The following is a 20,160-nucleotide window of genomic DNA, read 5'->3' as shown; positions in this document are numbered from 1 at the left end:
AAAAGTCACGATTGAATACTATTTTGAGTGCAAGAATGTATTGCATGTATTCGCAAGAGAAATTGATGTAAAAGGTTGTCTGTAGGTTGAGGGGAATGTTTACCTTCTTCACATACATTGTTTGGTAATATTTCATCTGTTTTCCAATAGAGGTCAGTCAATCCCAATACTGTGGTTAGAAGTGTCCAATAGACACCCTTCCTCAATTCCTATGAATTAGCATATTAACAAAATTCCTATGAACTCTGTTGAGGATTTGAAAGGAGAAATTACCCACGTCCCTCCCGAAATACTGAAGCAGGCAAGCTAACACACACGGCAGCGAATCCAGCAGTGTACCAAGAATGATGGCCAACATATTGAGAAGTTCGACCATTGAGAGCTGCATTGACATTATCTTGCAGGTATTCTTGTCCTACTTCAGTCTTTAATGTATCTTGTTCAGTTCAATACATCATCTGCATTGATTACTGCATTTTCTTTTTTATAATAATATACCCAATAATGACTTTAGGAGCACCCTGTACACATCTACTCTGCTCTGCAGACAATCTTAATTAATATTTCATTTGATACCACAAAATTTCATTGTCAACCACCTTGAGGGGCAATTACTAACCACCTCGTAGATATTTCATTCAAGACAGAAATCCCTTTTCTCAAGAAGATACCATATTCCTGGATGGATGTGCCAGATAGCCCTCAGGTTGTTGAACTTCAACCAACCAAGCCCTACAGTTCACAATTAGCAGGGACTGACAAGAACTTCCTTGCAAAATTGGGAGCCTTGTTCACAGAAAATATGATAAGTAGAGACCGGATGTTAGGCAAAATGCCTATTCTTTCCTGTTAGAGATATGATGAAAACGAATGTTGTGAAGGCCAGGGGGGAGGGATTAGCTTCATTTAAAGGCAATTTAATTTTGCCTATTTCATACGATATTGCCTATATTATTTCATAAATGCCAGATATTGCCTATTTTAGGCATTTTCTTTAAAACTGGGACATGACTGAACTCTGTGCATACAATTTCCTGTTCCCAGGATTAGTTTCCGATGCTTCCAAAAAATTTAAAAATAACAGTTAGTGAGTTTTTGCAGCTAATAAGGACTTGGACAAATTAAGGGCAATTCAACAAGTTCTGAAAGGTGAAATATACAAACTGAGTTAGATCCACATGTTCTCGCGTGCTTTAAGTATACTCCGGTAACATCTGTGGAGGTTGAAAGATCTTTTTCAATTCTAAAAAATGTGTTGTCCGATCGCAGACATAACTTGTCTGTTGATCACCTGAAGAAATACCTTGTTGTGATGTGCAACCACAATTAGTGCTTCTTATTCAGAGACTGCCAAACCGTACAGTACAAACTTGAAATGCATTTAAACAGATTCTTAGTTTGAACTGCTGTGTGGAATATATAGTGTAAATTTTTTAACTGAAATAACCCTGTGTGCAGTGATCAAGTGTATATTTAAATAATTTGCGTACTGGTTGGAAGTAGCCAACAATTTATTTTGTCAGACTATTGTGTGTAGCCATTATACAATGGAAAATTTTGGGCTGGCATGACTCCTGTTTGCAGTGATTTATTAAGTACAATATTGGACTGCTGTCTCTCTCTAATGATGAGCTCCTGGTTTATTTTAAGCAACTATAAAGAATGTACAGGTATGTTTCTATATTTTTAAACACCTATTTCTTTTTGTATGTCTATCTTCATTACTTTGAGTTAAATTTAATTGCCTTTTTTATTGCCTATTTTACTGCCTATTTTGAAAATTATAAGTGCTTATTTGCCTGCCTATTTTATATGTTTTTAGTGCCTAAACATCCGGTCTCTAATGATAAGTGAGTGAGTAGGTAGTGACTATTCCAACAGTCTCTCAAATGTATGGCATAAGCACCCTTCAGTGTATGATGTTCACGGGCTGAATTGTGAACAGGATGTGTGTTGTGTGAGAATGCCTAAGTAATCATTGATATCTAGCAGAGGTTAATATCATGTTATCTCACATGACTGGTGTTCAAGTCCTAGCTGGTCTGATAGCCACTCACCTGAGTGCTGGCAAGTGAGTGGTGGCCATACTGGTAGGTCACATGCACCAGCATGCTGCACACAAGTAGCAATCTAAGCATAGTATGCCAACAACATGTCATCAGAGTGTTGGCTTGATGGATCAATTCCAAGTGGGGTCAGTCCAGCCCCAGTGGCAGAGTGGTTAGCACATCATGCTGCGATGCCAGGGGTCTCGGGTTTGAATCCCAGCCAGGGCATGGATGTTTGTTAGTGTCCATTCATCAATTTCATCATGCCATCACTCATCCCCATCTTCGCAAATTAACCAAAAGTGGCACAAAAGCAAATTAAATAAAGCAAATCACTCACTCCAAGTGGGGTCAACATCAGTCATATGGGAATGGACTGCTAACACTCCCTTCCACTCCAATGTCTAGTGCAAGTATAAAGAGCAGTGACCTTGCAAATAATGTTTCTTCCTTCATGTATAAATATAAAAGAACAGTGAACATGTATAAAACGTAGAGTGAAGTGTATACACTGTGAAAAATCAGCTTCTGTAACTGCAACAGAGCTTCTAGTTTAGCACTGGTTTAGTTTACTGTGAGGTTTTGCAATTTTAATGTTGTAGCATATCCTCTCAAGTCCAAAAAAAATTTCTTTTCATATCTAAATAATGTCTAGATAAGATCCAAATGCAGTCTAAAAAATGCACTTTTCGTATCCATACAATATCCAAAGTACGTAAAAAAATGTATAAATCAAAGTGTAATGACCAGATAACATCCCACTTGATGTCCAAAACATGTCCAAAAGTGGATATCCCCTGGATATCACATATGCAAACAAATAGATATCCAGGGAACATCCAATGGATGTCTATTGGATATCCAGAACTTCTGACACAAATATCCAAGGGATATATTTTGGACGTTTGTGTGCTGTATGGGAAAGGTGGCACTGCTACATCTTGGCATAATGTGCTGCCTTGGTCACTTACACCTTGTACCAAAAAATCCATTTATATAGCCATGAAGATCCCTTATTAGCTCCTAAACTTTCCACAGCAACAATCTTCTCGAAAGGTAAAATTTCGGAATAGGGAAAACTAAATTCAGAAAAATATAAGAAATGCACATGCACACTTGCAAATACATATTACATATGCACTTGAAATGAACCCTTAATTGTAATACAAGGTATTAAAATTGACATATCAATACATCCTTATTAAATGTTTGCCTTGCACTGCCTCTGTGACTTAACATACTAAAAATCAATACCTGTTTCTGGTAAGGTGTATTGTATCGTTGAAGATTAAAGAATTGTGGTATGCACAGCAAATTTTTCACTTCATTATGATGCGATTTGTATTTATAAAGAAGACGTGGTAGTAATGAAATAAAATGGTTGGTTAAGAATTCTCTGCTCCACTGCATTTCTTTTTGCAAAGGTGCCTGGTAAAAAAGAAAATTAAACAAAATCTATAAATCAAATATGTAACAGTAAACAGAAGCAAAAATTAAGGTGATGCCTCATTCATTATAGTAGTTTAGTGTGTAAACATTTTCAAATCATAACTCAAGACCTGTAAATGGTATGGTATGAAAATCTATTTTGGAAAGGAAACAGCAATTAAGAAAGGCTTGCAATCCATTTAGGTTACCTTATTGTATGTTGTAGGTTTTACATAATGTTACAAGTTTAACAAAAATTGCTACAATTCACACATCTGTACCTGCTTGCCAGTAACAAACTATAGAAGATAGATCTAGACAAATTGCAGATAAAATAAATGTAAATTACCATGATATTTCAAAATCTCCAATCAGATTTTACCCAATGATAACAGAAAGTTTTGGTTCATTATTTGGTAATAATTTGATGAGCAAAATGCATGTCACTCAATAATAAAACTAAGCCCCGCGTCAGGTTAAGTTTGCAGCAAGTTTTATGTGTTAATCCACGCGAGAACGGAGCTCAGAATCATCCGTGCCAGTCTTGCCCCAACTGCCGAGCTCTTCGTATTGCAGACAATGAGAGAATCGGCAGTATTGCCAACCCATTAACACATCAAAATTCGTACATGCATGTCAAGCAGAATGCATTTTTGCTTCTTTTTGTCTCCTGAACCATCCAATTTTTAAAGTACTTTCTGCACATAGATTATGTAATAAATGTGTTTGCGAAATATCTTCGAAACATGAGAGCATGTGTATATATGTTGAGCACACACAAAAGAAAAAAACAGGTAAAAGTAAATGACATGCCCCTCTTGAATTTAATGACGAGTTATTGTTTCTTGTTTAGAAAGAAATAAATTTATGAAAATCTTGGTTGCTTCGTTCGCAATACATAATTACTATAAGATACACGCCGTTCAAGTTTATACTACCAAAAGATCATGATTTGTTATTGGTGATATATACAATGTAGTGAATTGTCTGCTACTATTACTCTGTTTGCTTTCAATTTATGAATCACTTCACTAAACCAGGAGCCAAATGTTGGTCTGTCCATTTCCTCCCTTCCTTTGCATGGAACAGTAAACATGAATCTTCAACAAAGCCTTCATTGCCTCCAGTGGGTGAAACAATAAGCCTTCCCCCTCCGCCGTTGATTGCTTCAGCCCTGGTGTTGGTTTTGCACGCTCCCACACTCGAATCACTGTATGCCTCGTCCAAATAATTAACATTTTTTTTTTCAGGGTGATATCTTTTAATACCGCGGAGATTCTTTTGTCGTCAAACAACAAACAATTGTTTCCTACTCCTAAACTCAACCGCAAATCATTCAACACCCGAGACACAGTTCGTGCACATTGACGGCAAATTACGTCACACCCTGTTTTATTTTGGTCTTGTTGCCTTAAGGAGGAATATGGATTTAAAACATCTTGTTTGATTTTGAAGAGCTTTTTTCTTCAGATGATGCTCAAAATAACAGTCTGGCAAAGCCGGGCACTGAATAGGAGACCTCGATTCAGCCATTCTCGCCACTGTACAGCACAATTAGCAATGAGGTTAAAATAGTGGGATGTGCAACACTGGTATCACTGATTCCACATGCTTTGCAACGTATTCAGTCTCACTCGACTCGCCCTTGAGCTTCGGTGTTCCTTCAGTGCAACCGACTGCCCAGTTGGCGAATCTGCAGATCCAAGTTCGTCAGCACAGTGATTGCAACCGATCAAGTCCATACCTGCTAATGGATGTATCATTTTGTCTATATTACACATTAAATAACTGTTTCCTTGCAAGTGTGCAGTTGTGTCGGAATGGAACCCGTCTCAGCAGAACTATATTCTGCGTGCACGTTTGGATCTACATATGTGAAAACCTGTTGCAAACTTGACCTGACGCAAGGCTTAGTTGTAACAACCAGGCATGTATCCAGAAATTCCTTTCGGGGAGGAGGTAGGGGGACACTAATCACCATCTCTTTAAAGGAGTATGGATTGAACCTCACAAACATATTTTTAAAGCCAGTGTTGTCAATTGGTGTCAAAACCAGGGGAGGGGCAAGGAAAGTTTACTTTCTCTTGGTAGACAAGGTAAGAAGCCATACTACAGGGGTAAAACATGGGGAGCAACTGTCCCCTAAGTCATCGCCACTGTTTAAGGCTGTCATTTCTATCAGAACATGAAATCGAGATATTTATTACTACTCTACTCCTCTGTTGCAATGCATGAATATTGTGTGCATGCTGAAACCATCTCAGTATATGTGTGTTGTTCAGTTTCTCCTCTTCGGCATCAAAACCTCGTATATGGGATTATTTAAATATATGAAATAGTAATTTCTATAATAGGATATTCTAACAATCTTACTTTGGCGTCTGAGTATTTTTATGAATCTGTTATGTAAGAGATGGAGAATCCACTAGACAATGCAAGATTCAAACTGTGGGTGGTGAACTGAACATAGTCCGAAGGAAGGGTCGGCCCTATTTTGCTTAATAATTTACTTATGGTTGCCATAGGTTGTTTATTTCCTGAAGTTAGCTGGGTTTTCAATAAAACATCATCAATGTATGTTTTAGCTAGAAAATGAAATACCTCACTATGCAACAAATGTTTTGAACTCTGGTGTTTTATACCTTTCGGCATGATGCAAGTCATTAAAAAAACTACCTGAATCACAAGCGCCTCTGAACAACAGTAGATGTCATTGTTGTGGATGATCCAATTACTGATTAATTTGGTTTATTTTACTTTGCTTTTCTACCACTTTTGGTTAATCGCCAATATGAATATGAGTGATGATTAGGGCTAGGATTTTGATGAAATTGCATCTTGTTTTCTGGTGAATAAGAAACCCAAATTTTTTAATATTTATATGTTTCATGTCGTGCTGAAACTTTTAAGCACTATTTGTTGGGGCATTTTTTGCATTTTTTGCCATTATGGGTTGTATAAGTCATTTTTTGGCATTTTAAGTCATTTTTTGGTCATTTTTTTTATTTTCTTAGTTTTCCAGAGCACTTGTACGCTGCGAGTGCATGGGCAGCATTAACGTGAAAGGATTAAAATGAATAAATATCCTAGTTTTTCATATCTTCCCTAGACAATTTAAAATATATGAAACCGCAGCTACCTTCCATCCGTCTCAGAAGAAAATAAACAACACGAATATAACGATTTCCTTACAATGAAATTCAATTGTTAGAAGTTCAAAACAGCTCGCAATTTTGCCCCAGGAGAAAAAAGTCGTTGCCCAGCCTAATCTTATCTTCTAATCTGCTCAGACCAATTGTTGCGTTCCTTGAAAGTGAATGGATGGAACGTGTGATCTGGCCATTGTCGAAGTTCCTGTTTATTGCGAGAATTTACTTTGGTGCAGTGTTCAGTAGAGCAGGTTTTCGAAGCATTGGACAAGATGCCAAAAACCAAGCAAAGTACACAGTACAAATTAAAACAGTTTGTGTCCCAGTATGGTGAAAATACATTCAGTACGGACGGATCAGTATTATTCTGTCAGCTTTGTGGTGTAAGAGTTGCTGCGGAAAAGAAATTCACGGTGGAGCAACATGTCAACCGCGAGAAACACAAGGCAGCTCTGAAGCAAATTCAAGATCAGAAGAGGATGGTGCAATTGTTAATGGGTGAGTGTTCCTCCAAATCCTCTGTTATTTCTGAAGAACTGTGCGACGCTTTTATTTCTGCTGACATTCCTCTAAGTAAACTAAATAATCCTAAACTTCGAGCATTTTTGGAAAAACATACTGGGAAATCGATACCAGATTCTTCCACGCTAAGGAAAAATTATGTCAAGAAATGCTACAACCAAACAATGGATCAAATTCGGCAGAAAATTCATGGTAAAAAAATATGGGTGTCAATTGACGAAAGTACCGACTCACTCGGACGGTACATTGCAAATGTAGTGATTGGTACGATGCAGGAATCCAAGTCTACTCAAGTGTTTCTAATAAATTGTGAATGTCTAGAAAAAGTGAATTATTCAACGATCAGAAAAGTTTTCAATAACGCGATGCAGTTATTGTGGCCCGACGGCATTCAATATGACAAGGTGTTGCTTTTCGTAACAGATGCGGCACCGTACATGGTTAAAGCAGGGAATTCTCTGAAAGGTCTGTACTCGAAAATGGTACATGTAACATGTCTTGCACATGCGTGTCACCGTATTGCTGAAGAACTGCGAAGTCACTTTCCTGATGTAGACCAACTGATTGCAAACATTAAGAAGATTTTCCTCAAGTCCCCATCACGAGTGTTAGCTTTTAGGTCTCATACACCTGATGTGCCTTTGCCACCAGCTCCTATTCTTACTAGATGGGGTACATGGTTAGAGGCTTGTGGTTACTATTGTGAAAATTATAAAGTTGTGAAAGAAGTTGTAACCTCGTTCGACAGCAGTGAAGCATTGTGTATAAGACAAGCACAGGAACTCTTGGCTGATCCCGAAATGGAGGGAAAATTATGCTATATAAAGTCCAACTTCGGCTTCCTACCTTCTGCCATAACTTCACTCGATACATTTGGAGCTACATTGGTTGATCAAGTTAATGTTCTTAACAAAGTTCAGGATAATTTGGAAGCAGTTCCAGGTACTGTTGGAATACAAGTGAGAGAAAAGATGCAGAAAGTGCTAGGGAAAAATGCAGGATACACAATAATATGTTCTATTCATGACGTATTGTGTGGGAAAACGTTTTCATTGCCAGACTCTGAAACCGAATTAGAACCAAGTGACATTGTATGTTTTAAATATGCCCCTATTACCTCTGTTGATGTTGAAAGGAGCTTTTCTATGTATAAAAGTGTGCTAGCTGACAATCGTCATTCATTTCTTTTTGAAAATTTACAGAAAATATTCGTTACACACTGCAACTCAAAACTGAACAGTAACCTCTCATAATTTGTCAAAAGTTGCATACTAGAGTTGCTGTAATTTGAAGTGCAAATAAAATTTTACTTTGGAATTTTTAACGGTTTTTAGGTCATTTTTAAAGTCATTTTTTGGCAATTTTTAGGTCATAAATGCATCTTTTTAAGGGCATTTTTTACGAATTTTTAGGTCATCAAAATCCTAGCCCTAGTGATGATATTGATGAAGGGACACTCACACGGAACACCCATGCTCACGCTGGGATTCGAAACAGGGACCTCTGTCATCTTGGCATGCTGTCCAACACACTGACACTGAGTGTAGCGATTTCCGGTAAATAACTACGTTTATTATATATAAAATTACCAAAAATCCTACAAGTCTCATCTCTCTGTGTTCTTGGCATAAAACGCTTACGTAATACATTAAAACTTGCGTAATTCTAAAAATTCACACTGTGTGGCAGCACCTGTTCAGCTATTCTCGGCCGTTTCTTGTATCACACGAGTAGTGGCATTTGACGTAACAGCAGCGCAGGTGAACACGCAGAGTAGGTCACACCTGCTTCGGCAAAATTCGAATTGGGGCTTGTGTATACTTTGCCTGTTTCGGCAATTTATATGCCTGGGGAATATGTTCACATAGTTGTAAGTATCGTCAATGAACTATAATACAGTAACTACTGACGATATTACGTGGAATGAACGAGTACGCTTATGACTACGGGGCAAAATTGGAAATTCACCCCCACGTTTCTTGGACTCGATAAGTATTCGTCAAGCAACCGTGGAAGGAAGGAATTGCATTTTTCTTAAAACTTGTGAATAAGTCGTGCTAGACACAAATTGTTTAAAACAAGTGAATCGTCACAAAAATGCAACTGGTCTAATCGAGACATGCGACAATAGGTGCGTCATGCATTGCTAATGCACATACGACACCAAAGAAAGTAATTCCCCCCCCCCCCTTTTTACATCCACTTTTCCTAAAAGAGCATCTAGTTTAATCCGTAGTAATTCTTGTACAGTTAATATACAAAAAAAACAAACATTAAGGCTGTGTGATAAAAGCATCGAGCTTGTTAGTGAGCAATATAAATGAAAGTCATGTTAGGGACTAATGTTAAATTATGTAATGAGATTGCCGAGTGTTGAACACTGGCGACTTTAATTGGATTTTTTCTTGCTGAGCGAGAATACAATTTAGCTTAAAGAAAAATTATAAATGCTGTGTTCTTAAAGTTTTTGAAGTGCGCTAAAGGGAATTAACTAACTTTTACAATTGTAAAAATAGCATTTGTTAACTGAACGCATGATGCATTGTTTAATACAAAATGGTATTCCATTAGGTTTATTGAAGATTGTTGATTGTAACATTAACATTGTTACTCGCCAAGAGGTAAAATCTAGATTTGTTGCTTGGTCAGCGTAAAAAAAAAACTAAAAAAAAACCTCAAATCTGAAATTTATGATATGAATGCATGTTTTGCATCAGAATATTGACGTTTGTAAAAGGAAGTAATGTAATTGTTTCCAAGGTGTGCGTTACTACATTACACATGCGCAATCTTGAAATTCTTGTCGCAACACTTATTTTGCAGCTGTACGTAAAACCCATACGTGAACTTAAGCATAAGGTATCATCCCTTTGGTACAAATTGAAATTTAGGTATTCCGTAGTATTTGGAAATATGAGTTTTGGGTCCAGCCAAACAAAGTTAATATTGATGTGCTGTGAACAACACAGCGAATACATCACGAAGCTTCCCCTTTATTTTCAGTAATTTTGTACGGTCTTGCTAGTAATACTTTTCGATCCTGGCCTCAAACTATTTTGGTAATTTTGGTAGCGATATTATTATTATCCTAGCAAGCTAATCGTTACAGGAGGTGAGTGGATGATTCAACTATCATACACCCTACTGATGTAACAGTGCCCATTTGTAATTCAGACCACTGTTTATTGCATCTTGAGAATGCTGATCAACATTTTAAAATAATTTTGTCCAGAGACCATTCGATGTTAAGAGTTTTCAAATGAATGCTAATATTTCCATTGACACAATATTAAGCAGTTAGATACTAACGAGATAATAATAATAATAAAAAGAATAGTTTTGCGGGTTAAGTGGAAGACTAGCCACAGGCTGAACTTCTATCACAAGATCTTTTAGTTTTTATTGCACAACACTGTTCGTGCGATAAATTATACAATGCAGTGGCCATTAAGAAGTGGTATATTTGAGTTTGGGAAAGTTACGTCAGTCAATATTGCATATTGTAGCATCACACAGCACGAAGAACCCGGTAGGAATTCTACCGCTGTAGTCTGCTTCAGAAGGCAGGAAGGGTCACATGAACCCTAGAACCAATCAGCATAGCTCTCTGCTCTGTATGCTGGCATACGAGAAAGCATTGCACACATGATGTTTTCTCTCTAGATAGGCAGCAAGGAATGTAGAGTCTTTTACGTCGAACCAGAAAAGGCATTGAAACTAAATGCTAGAATGTTGTTAGTGAAACGTTGCAAGCACATCACAAAAAATAGCTATTATAATACCATGAAGGTCAAACATATATGAAATTAATCAAGTTTTACTTTATATTTACAGCATTTTACGCATTATACATAACGATATGCCACTGCTCATGTTTTTACTATGTCAATGCGTATAACATGAATATAATCAACAGGTGCAAATACAAATTACCAGGTTGGATTTCTTCAGTAATAATAATGCTAAAGAAACTTAAATTTTGCAACATGGAGAAAAGCAGCGTAAGATTTCTGTCAGAATTTGATCATGCACCTCCCGTCACACGGGATGTGTATCAGCGATATTTATTGTGTGATAAATGAATAGGAAGTAACTTCCTGAGTGCTGCAAATCCATAACATAATTTTGATCTCACTTTAATCTACTAAAGAATAAACAAGGTGCTTGCAGAATTGAAAGCTTTGGGATGCTAAAGGCAGTGGACAGAGGAGAGAGGGGGAGGTGGAATGGGTTGATGACTCATTGTATACACAAGACAATATTCTCCTCTTGGGACACACAGCAAAAGGCGACTCATTGAATAGGTATGATGTCATTTGGTCTTGACCAACATAGCAACAGCTTTACAAACTACAACAAAGAAAGCCATTTCTTGAACCTGAATTGTACTGAGCATTACATACAAGATATAATAGTTTGTTGCTTTTCCCCATAAAAAATCAGGATGTGCATTACACACCCTGCTGGAAATTTCTATTGTTTTCAAATGTCTTCTACTGTGTACTATGAAATGTACTGAAATCCTATTGTAAATCGATCTACTGTACAGCTACCGTACTCTACAGTACGACTACTGTACTGAAAAAAACAATGTGAATAATAATGCATAATACTTGCTACAATGTATTATATAATCATTTATTGATTCCAAGAATAGACAAATTAATTCTCAACACAATGTTCAGTGATTTCTCAAGTAACGACAAGCATTGGGTCAACTGCAGTTTTTACATGGGAACGTTGGTTTTACGTTGGTTGGCAAATTCAAGTTGGTCTTACATTGGGCCAACAGTTGTTGCCAATGTTTGCCCAACCATGGAAAAGTGAGTCAAAATCAGTTTTAAAAACTACTTTCTCCTGTTAAGAGAATTTTCAAGAGTATGCTGTAAATTCTTGAGTGTAAAATAAGTGACATGAAACAGTGTTTCTTTTCGAATATTTCAGTCACAGCACAAACTGGATATATAATACTTTGTTAATGAAAGTAGAAGCTATTCTGAACTGTAGTCACTCACCAGTCCTTTGTCAGCTGTCATGGATGAGAGATGTGTTGGGAATTGCTTATGGTTTATCTGTTTATTTGTAGCAGAACAAGAACACTCTTACAGGTATTCTTGTGAAGGTGGTTCAATATATGTACAATATACAATGGTATGTGCAGACTGAAGGTGGAACACTTAGTACACTCCACAAAGTGTTTTGTGCTACGACTAGAAAACAAGGAAACCATGTGAATGAGAAAGTGCTGTGTATATTTTTCTATTTTACACAAATAATTTTTACTAGAGATTATATTTGGCCTCGCAATAAATTATACGTATCAAACACAAATCTATCTATACTTTAGTTTCAGTACATTGGCCCAATGTCAAAACCATGTTGGGCCAACGTAAAAATCACATGTTGGACCAATGTTGGTACTGCAGCCAAAATTATCATTGCACAATGGTACGTTCTTATGTTTCACCAACCATTTTCAGTATGGGTGGCCCAACGTTGTGCCAACCACTTTTGATTACTTGGGTTTGAAGTGCATGAAAAAACAGTACATCAACTAAATTTCTAGTGTTTTTCTAAGGAATACTACTGAAGTCAGATATATCTTCTGAATAAGTTATTACAACTCTTTCTTGAGAAATAAGTCAATCTTAAAGCAACTAGTAGTTTGAATACATGATCATATCAGTTGATATATTTTTCCAGCATGAAATTTCCATGGTTATTATAATATCTGTGTAATGCAATTGCAGAAAGGAGCCATCTTTTGATCAACGAAGTCAACAGTGTTTGCTTGTTTTGATTTTTGAAGCATAGAGGATCAGGTCTTTGTTTAAACAAAGTTATTGCTGTTTTCGTGTGAATATAGGAAGAACAATATGTCAACTTATTTCTAAAACTGTTACGTACCCGGAGAGCCGTATGGATGTAAAGTTTACTGAAGTCAGATATAGATGGCAGAACTAGGCTGAAAAGTTAAAATTACTATTTATGCTTATAAAACTGTTAATAAAAATGTAAAACTAGAGGAAGGTAATAGTTAGTAATAATCAACAACATAAGAAAGGAAGGAATGAATAGAATAATAGATATATATGTGAATGTTACAACTTAAATTTAAGTCCTCATATGTGAATATATAAGCAAATTGTAAGAAGTTGAAAGGCTGATATAAATTTGGGTCTCCTAATAGATCTTGATCTGTTAAGACATTTACGAACCCCTTGTGGAAATTTTTGGATTACACCAGTGGATGCGCGTACCAGTCGCAGCACCACAGCACTTTGGTTGTGTGTCACAATCACCGCACCGACTCGGCTGCGCATTCCAGCCGTTGCACAGAGTTAACACTTTGTGGTTGCTAGGAAGTATAGTTTGCTGGCACATTCCAGCCGATGCCCCAAAGGTTGGGAAAGTTAGTTAGTGGAACCTAGATGCCAATGATTAGGGGAATCCATAACATTTATGAGAGTTGAAAGTAACGCCACCAGTTTTCCCCGTAGACATATTAGGACTTTATTGTGATGTAGAATACGAAAGAGGTCAAAAATAGACCTAAATACAGACTACAGCCTTTGGAGCTAAGTGAAGTCAGGAACAGCATATACGAGGACTTGTCAATAAGTAATTTGAAGGATATGTGTGCATACCAGTCCATTCCATTGAAGGAAGGAAGTCCAGTCCATTCCATTGAAGGAAGGAAGTCCAGTCCATTCCATTGAAGGAATGAAGTCCAGTCTGTTCCATTGAAGGAAGGAAATCCATCTGTACATTGCAGGAAGTCAGTCCGTCCGGAAGAGGAAGGATTAATGAATATGAATAATCAGCAAAGTGAAATATGATTGTAATATAGTGAGACGAATATTAGACATTATTGAATATTGCAAAGATTTATATACATATAACTGTATAAGAGGAACATATAACTGTATAACATATATATGTTAGGTTAGTCAAAAAGTAAATGCAATGTATCTCTTTTCTTCCGTAGGTTGGCTGTACAGCTTTCTGCGCTCGCAAGCCGATAGATAGTATTGTTGTCTTCACCTGTGGCAGGTTACAGCATCATCACTTCAGTTCACTCTGCAGTGTTGCCAAGTAAACATGGCTGTGCCACTGTCCGTGTGCACCACAGAAGAACAGCATTCTGTAATCCGTTTTTTGTGGTCTAAAGGTGTACCAGGAGCTGAAATCCATAGAAGACTTTCAGCACAATATGGTGATAATGTTTTACTGCTGCGAAGTGTTTATCAATGGATTGTAAAGTTCAAAAGCGGCCGAAAAAGTGTGAAGGACGAGGAAAGAGCAGGTCATCCAGCCACATCCACTACTGATGACAACATTGAACAAGTCCGTGAGCTGGTTCTGAATAACCGACGAGTGACTGTTGATGAAGTGGCAAACCATATGCACATTAGTCATGGTTCTGCATATGAAATTATCCATAACAGGCTCAACTTTCATAAAGTCTGTGCGAGATGGGTCCCTAAAGAACTCACTGAAGAGAACAAGTGGAATCATGTGAGAATCTGTCAGCAATTATTGGACAGACATGCTAACGAAGGTGAAGCCTTTTTGAAATGAATCATCACTGGAGATGAAACATGGATCCATCACTTCGAACCTTAGAGCAAACACCAGAGCATGGAATGGAAACATCCTGAATCTCCAGTGAAAAAAAGTCTAAGCGTCAACACTCTGCAGGAAAAGTGATGCTCACACTTTTTTGGGACTCAGAAGGGGTAATTATGGAACATTATGTGGAAAAGGGGACAACAATAAACAGTGAACGATACAGTGATATGCTTTCGAACAAGTTGAAGCCCGCAATTCCAAGCAAACGACGAGGTCGGTTGTCGGAAGGCATTCTTTTGTTGCATGACAACACACGTCCCCATACTGCCACCAACACCGCTCAAGCTCTTCAGAATCTGGGTTTTGAGGTGTTAGAGCATCCTGCATACTGTCCTGATCTCACCCCATCGGATTGCCATCTGTTCGGTCCACTTAAAGGTGCTTTAAGAGGCCGTCTATTCGACACACATCAACAGGTGAAGGAAGCAGTGCATGCGTGGGTTGCTGCTCAACCAAAAACCTTTTTTTCTCAGGGTATCGGAAAGCTTGTGGAACGTTGGACCAAGTGTATTGAAGTGCAGGGGGACTATGTTGGAAAATGATATCATTGTAAGTTTTCTATTGTTAATGTGAAAAATAAGAAAAAATGATTGCATTTACTTTTTGACTGACCTAATATATATATATATATATATATATATATATATATATATATATATATATATATATATATATATATATATATATATATATATATATATATATATATATATATAAATCATGAAGGAGACAGTAAACACTTACCACATGAAGAGAAATAGTTCTATATTTCACAACATATGTCGCATTTTCAACAGAGAAGAATGATAGATCGGCATCACATAGAGTACACACACACACACACATCACATACTCAAATGAATAAATAGAAAGACAATGTTAATATAAATCTGTATTGTGAAGGAAATTATAGAATATAATATGGTTGTTATCTCCATTGGAAGATCTTTACTGTTTTGATTCACAATTTAAAAAAGAACCCATAACCCTAAAGATAGGATTTGCACCCCCAAAAGGAGGTAGCAAAACAGTATATTTTTCAATTTTCTACAAGTGCGCTAACCACAATGAAGCTACACTCTTAAAAACGTGTTCACTATATTTGGATTTTTTGTTGTGTGAAACAATTCCTAAGCAGCAAATTCCACATGCTTTACCATACATTTATTTAAATTGATTATATGATTTTTCCATATGCATTTTCAATTGTAGAGATCAGAAATTTTTCATTACTAATAATACTACTGTTTTCATACAGCAATATACTGAACACAATAAAATATGTTAGTTGTACAATTATGTTACTGAAAACATTAAAAGTCAGTTCAACTACTTAAGACAGGAGAAACAGTTGGACTATCTAAAACAGTAGAAAACATTAGCAGTACAGTTCAGCTACTGAAAACAGTAGACACAGTTGGGCTACTAAAAACAGTAGAAGACAGTAGCAGTACAGTTCAGCTACTGAAAACCGTAGAAGACAGTAGCAGTACAGTTCAGCTACTGAAAACCGTAGAAGACAGTAGCAGTACAGTTCAGCTACTGAAAACAGTAGCTGTTTCAAAACACCTATTGATCTACTGAAAACAGTAGACAGAATTTTCAGTAGGGCATGCACCCACATTTTACATGTGTAAATATGGTACTCTTCATGTGTCCAAAGTGAAAACAAATGTGCAAGGAGAACAGTGCAATATGAGAATGGGTATCAAGAAACATGTCAATGGTTCACCCTGACAATATATTCATGCATTCCTAGTTATTTTACAAATGGTTCATTTGTGGACCTATGCTTATACAGACATTCTTGCTTCTACTACTTTTCACCCTTACAGTTTGGATCAAAATTTATGATTCATCCTGTACAGAATTTCACCTGTTATATGATTTTAAAGATTGTGTCTACACTGAACACTAAGAAACTCTCTAATAAATTGGTATCCACAGTATGCTCTAGACTCAGAGAAACATATTTCAGTAATTCTAAATTTACGTCTCTTACCTTGATATTGACTCTACCAAGAGGCGGTTTCCCTGATATTACCTGACGGATAGAGCAAACCATAAACTCAATCAAAACAGTTTCTTCTATTTGATATAGTTGCTGTCTTGAACCTACTTCTTCTAGTAGATCAGTCATGCTCTTCCAGTCTTTTATCGTGCTATAACTATCTATTACTGAATCAACAAGATATGCAGCTAACTCTGGATACTGAAAAAAAAGGAGGAAATTATATTTTTGGCATGTACTACTTGAAACATTCTGCTATATATTGCTTATTCACGTTATTTCTGCATTTAAGAACTATGATGAAGATCAGAATAAGGCAAGGTAAAGTTTCCTGTGCATATAGCACCATGCCATGAAGGCACATTTAGGGCATGTGGGAATAGGGCTCCACATATTCTCAATTTTGGCCATTTTGAAAGTGATGTGATCAGCACCATACTCTGGCTGCCTTTATCCCAAGAATTGTGCTCAGGTTCTTATTGATTTGAGGCTGGGTGAGCCCCAGAACCACTTTATGCATGAACAAGGCTGGAAGAATTCCAATCTTAGATCACCCACCCAGGGAAACTAGGGTCTCCTGCGTGGCAGTCAGATGCCCTACCAACTAAACTGCTGCGGTTCTTGAAGATCAGAATACCAGGAAAGTTTAAGAATATTTCTTATACAGTGCCTTTCACAGTAGTCTTCCGCGGAGTGGCAGCTGTTACACCGGGCAGCGAGAGTGCATCTGCTGGCAAACTGGATGCAACATCTGCATAAATGGAACTGCTAGCTATGTAATGAAATAAGCTCGTACAATTAAAATTCCAAATTGCTTCAATATATCTCCTGATATTTTCTTTAAATTCTTCTAATGTATGGCATCAGTTTCAAAAGCTTAGTATCTCACCATGCAGACGCCATGAAAATGTCAGTTTCTTGTGCAAGAGACTGGAGAGATTTTTGATTGTACTTCAACATCATCTATTTTCTCCTCATTAAGCACATGCCACTTTACCCTTCGTTTCTTATCCAGAACAGACCCTGATTACCTAAATTTGTTCACAAGTATCCCAACACTGTCTCTGTGTGAAGCAGGAATATCTGGGAATTCTACTGTAAAATGAATTTTAACTTCCTTACAATAATTCGTAATGACGTAAGTGTCATGCATAAAAATGTGTTGTTTTAAATTGTACAGATAGCGTGGCATTATTAGAATGCAGAAAAGCACCAGTAATATGTAAAATAAAACAAAACAATCGTTAACATCTTAACACTTCACAAACTGGACACCAGCTATCTCAATACTGATGCACTGATGTGTCCAGTGCCAAGGTCAGCATAAAGCTGTGGGTCTAATGCCGGCAGACATCACTGTCTGGTGCATCAGCTGCAGCATCACGGAAGAATCAACAGTAGATTTCACCTTGTATATCCAAAGCATTAGCAGTGGGGTGAAAAGCAAAGGTAATACATAAGTTAACAATGATAAACAGCTACTAGAGATTACATAGCGTTCCAACATGAATGCGGGGATCTTAAATAGGGATGTAACTTGCCCCTCCCGATTAGTACTATTGATGGTAGAGACAGCCCTGAACGGGCAGGTACAAATTTCTAACTTATCATTAAAATAAACTCATGATTCGGTTTAGACTGAAGTGAGCAATGCGAATGGCAGAATGGGTGTAGACTAGCTTACCCTGTTCGGTTTAGAAATAAGACCAGTAGCTCCTGCTTCGCCGATGATTCCAGATTAAAAGCCCTCGTGTCGCTCTCATGCGCACCTATTTAAACCCTCGCTTGGCCTCTCGTCACCTCTTGCCAAAGGCCAGTGTTCTTACCATTTCCTGTGAATGGCTTATCCAACACATTTCTGAGCAGGAGCTGACAAGGTCTGCCAGGGTCAATATTTCTTAATCGAACGGGTATGCTACGATTATATAGTTCATTGGACTAAGTAGGAAAATTATTCTAAATTCAACAGTATCTAGAGAAAAATGTTACTTTTGAGTTCAATTAACGTAATTTTATTATTAATTTGACTTCATTCATAAAGAGATAAGACTTCACACTACATGTATGTCATTAACATTAATAAAATTATTGTAATTGGAACATATACCTGAATTTTTTATTCCAAATTTTCAGACTTTAATTCTTTTAATGGAAAATTAATTTTCTTTCTTCTATTCCTTATGAAGAATAAAGACTTGTTTAAAAATTTGGACTAAGAATAGAGGAATGGGTTGAGACTTAATTTTATTTATTTTGGATATATTCACACATTGTGATGTGGAAATACCCATGACAAAGAAAAAAAATCCTTAACAGATTTAATTTACAATTGCATATGTTTCTTCAGAATAAGCTATAGCGACAGAACATACAATGTACTTTGGGAAGGACAGAATGTCCCTAAGGTCTTACCATATTTATCCCATTATCGAGGATGCGTGTACTGATGGCAGGATAGATAGCATTGGCAATAGAGTATGACTTCTACTTTTAGCACAAGAAACAAGAATGTTGTTATGACTGTTCATTGATGTTGAGCCATTTTGAAAATGGGTTTGAGTTTGTATTTGCTCCATATTTTGATCCCCTGAATGGTGAGAATGTATGGAATAAGGTAATATTTTGTGATAATCACGAGTCAGAAAAGTGTTTTGGAACATGTGTAACAGACCTATTCCCCACACTCAGAGTCACTTATATGCCCTCAAAATGAATTTCATAATCATAGAAAGAGCCTAAAAACTAGAAATTCTTTCAATGCACAATTGAAGAAACAGAATGTCTCCTCGATGGCGTAGTGGTAATGTCGTCACCTTGTAAATCATGGGGTCCCAGGTTAAATGCCCAGTCCCAATTAACCTGTCTGTGCATAAAGTGGACTTAAAACAATCAATCAAATCAAAGAAGAAACAAAGAAAGTTCAATGAAAGTTATTAATTTGTTCCAGGATCCACAGAAGTCAAATGAAAACTATTCATCTTTTGAAGAAAAAAAATGCGGGCTAACTTTTTCATCACCCACAGGAATAGGTAGCCAGGATTTTTTTTTTCCAAAATGGTTTTTCATTCATGCCAGAAACTGAATTTGAAATTCTGGATTTCTTTGCAAGAAACATGTATGCATACTAATCAGTCACATACAATAAATAAGGTAATATATTGCAGTTGAAATGAAATTACATGTATCACATGTGTAACTTACTCCTCACATTTGCATTATACAGGGTGACCTGTAATTAGATGTATTCCCTCAAAGGGGTCAAAGTAGAGGCAATTTGCAATAAATTTGATCATATGATACCCAGTGGCGTAGCATGGGCATTTCGGGTGGGAACGCCAAGTCCGAAGGAAGGGTCGGCCCTTTTTTGCTT

At 37.0% G+C, this 20,160-nt stretch overlaps 1 protein-coding gene across 2 annotated transcripts in view; it reads right to left on the bottom strand.

The window, feature by feature from the left end:
* LOC145984433 (cohesin subunit SA-2-like) overlaps positions 1 to 20,160 on the bottom strand; it is a 211,787-nt gene that overhangs the window by 67,087 nt on the left and 124,540 nt on the right. For both annotated transcript variants that reach the window (XM_083118095.1, XM_083118096.1), the window contains 2 exons: positions 16,782 to 16,991; positions 3,303 to 3,476 (listed from right to left, as the gene is read on the bottom strand). In XM_083118095.1, coding sequence (XP_082974221.1) covers positions 3,303 to 3,476; positions 16,782 to 16,991 — 384 coding nt within the window. The remainder of the gene's footprint in view (positions 1 to 3,302; positions 3,477 to 16,781; positions 16,992 to 20,160) is intronic.

The sequence above is a fragment of the Lepisma saccharinum genome, chromosome 2, assembly GCF_977018435.1.
Source record: "Lepisma saccharinum chromosome 2, izLepSacc3.1, whole genome shotgun sequence".
Taxonomy (NCBI): Eukaryota; Metazoa; Arthropoda; class Insecta; order Zygentoma; family Lepismatidae; genus Lepisma; species Lepisma saccharinum.
This window is presented reverse-complemented; position numbering and strand designations above follow the sequence as displayed.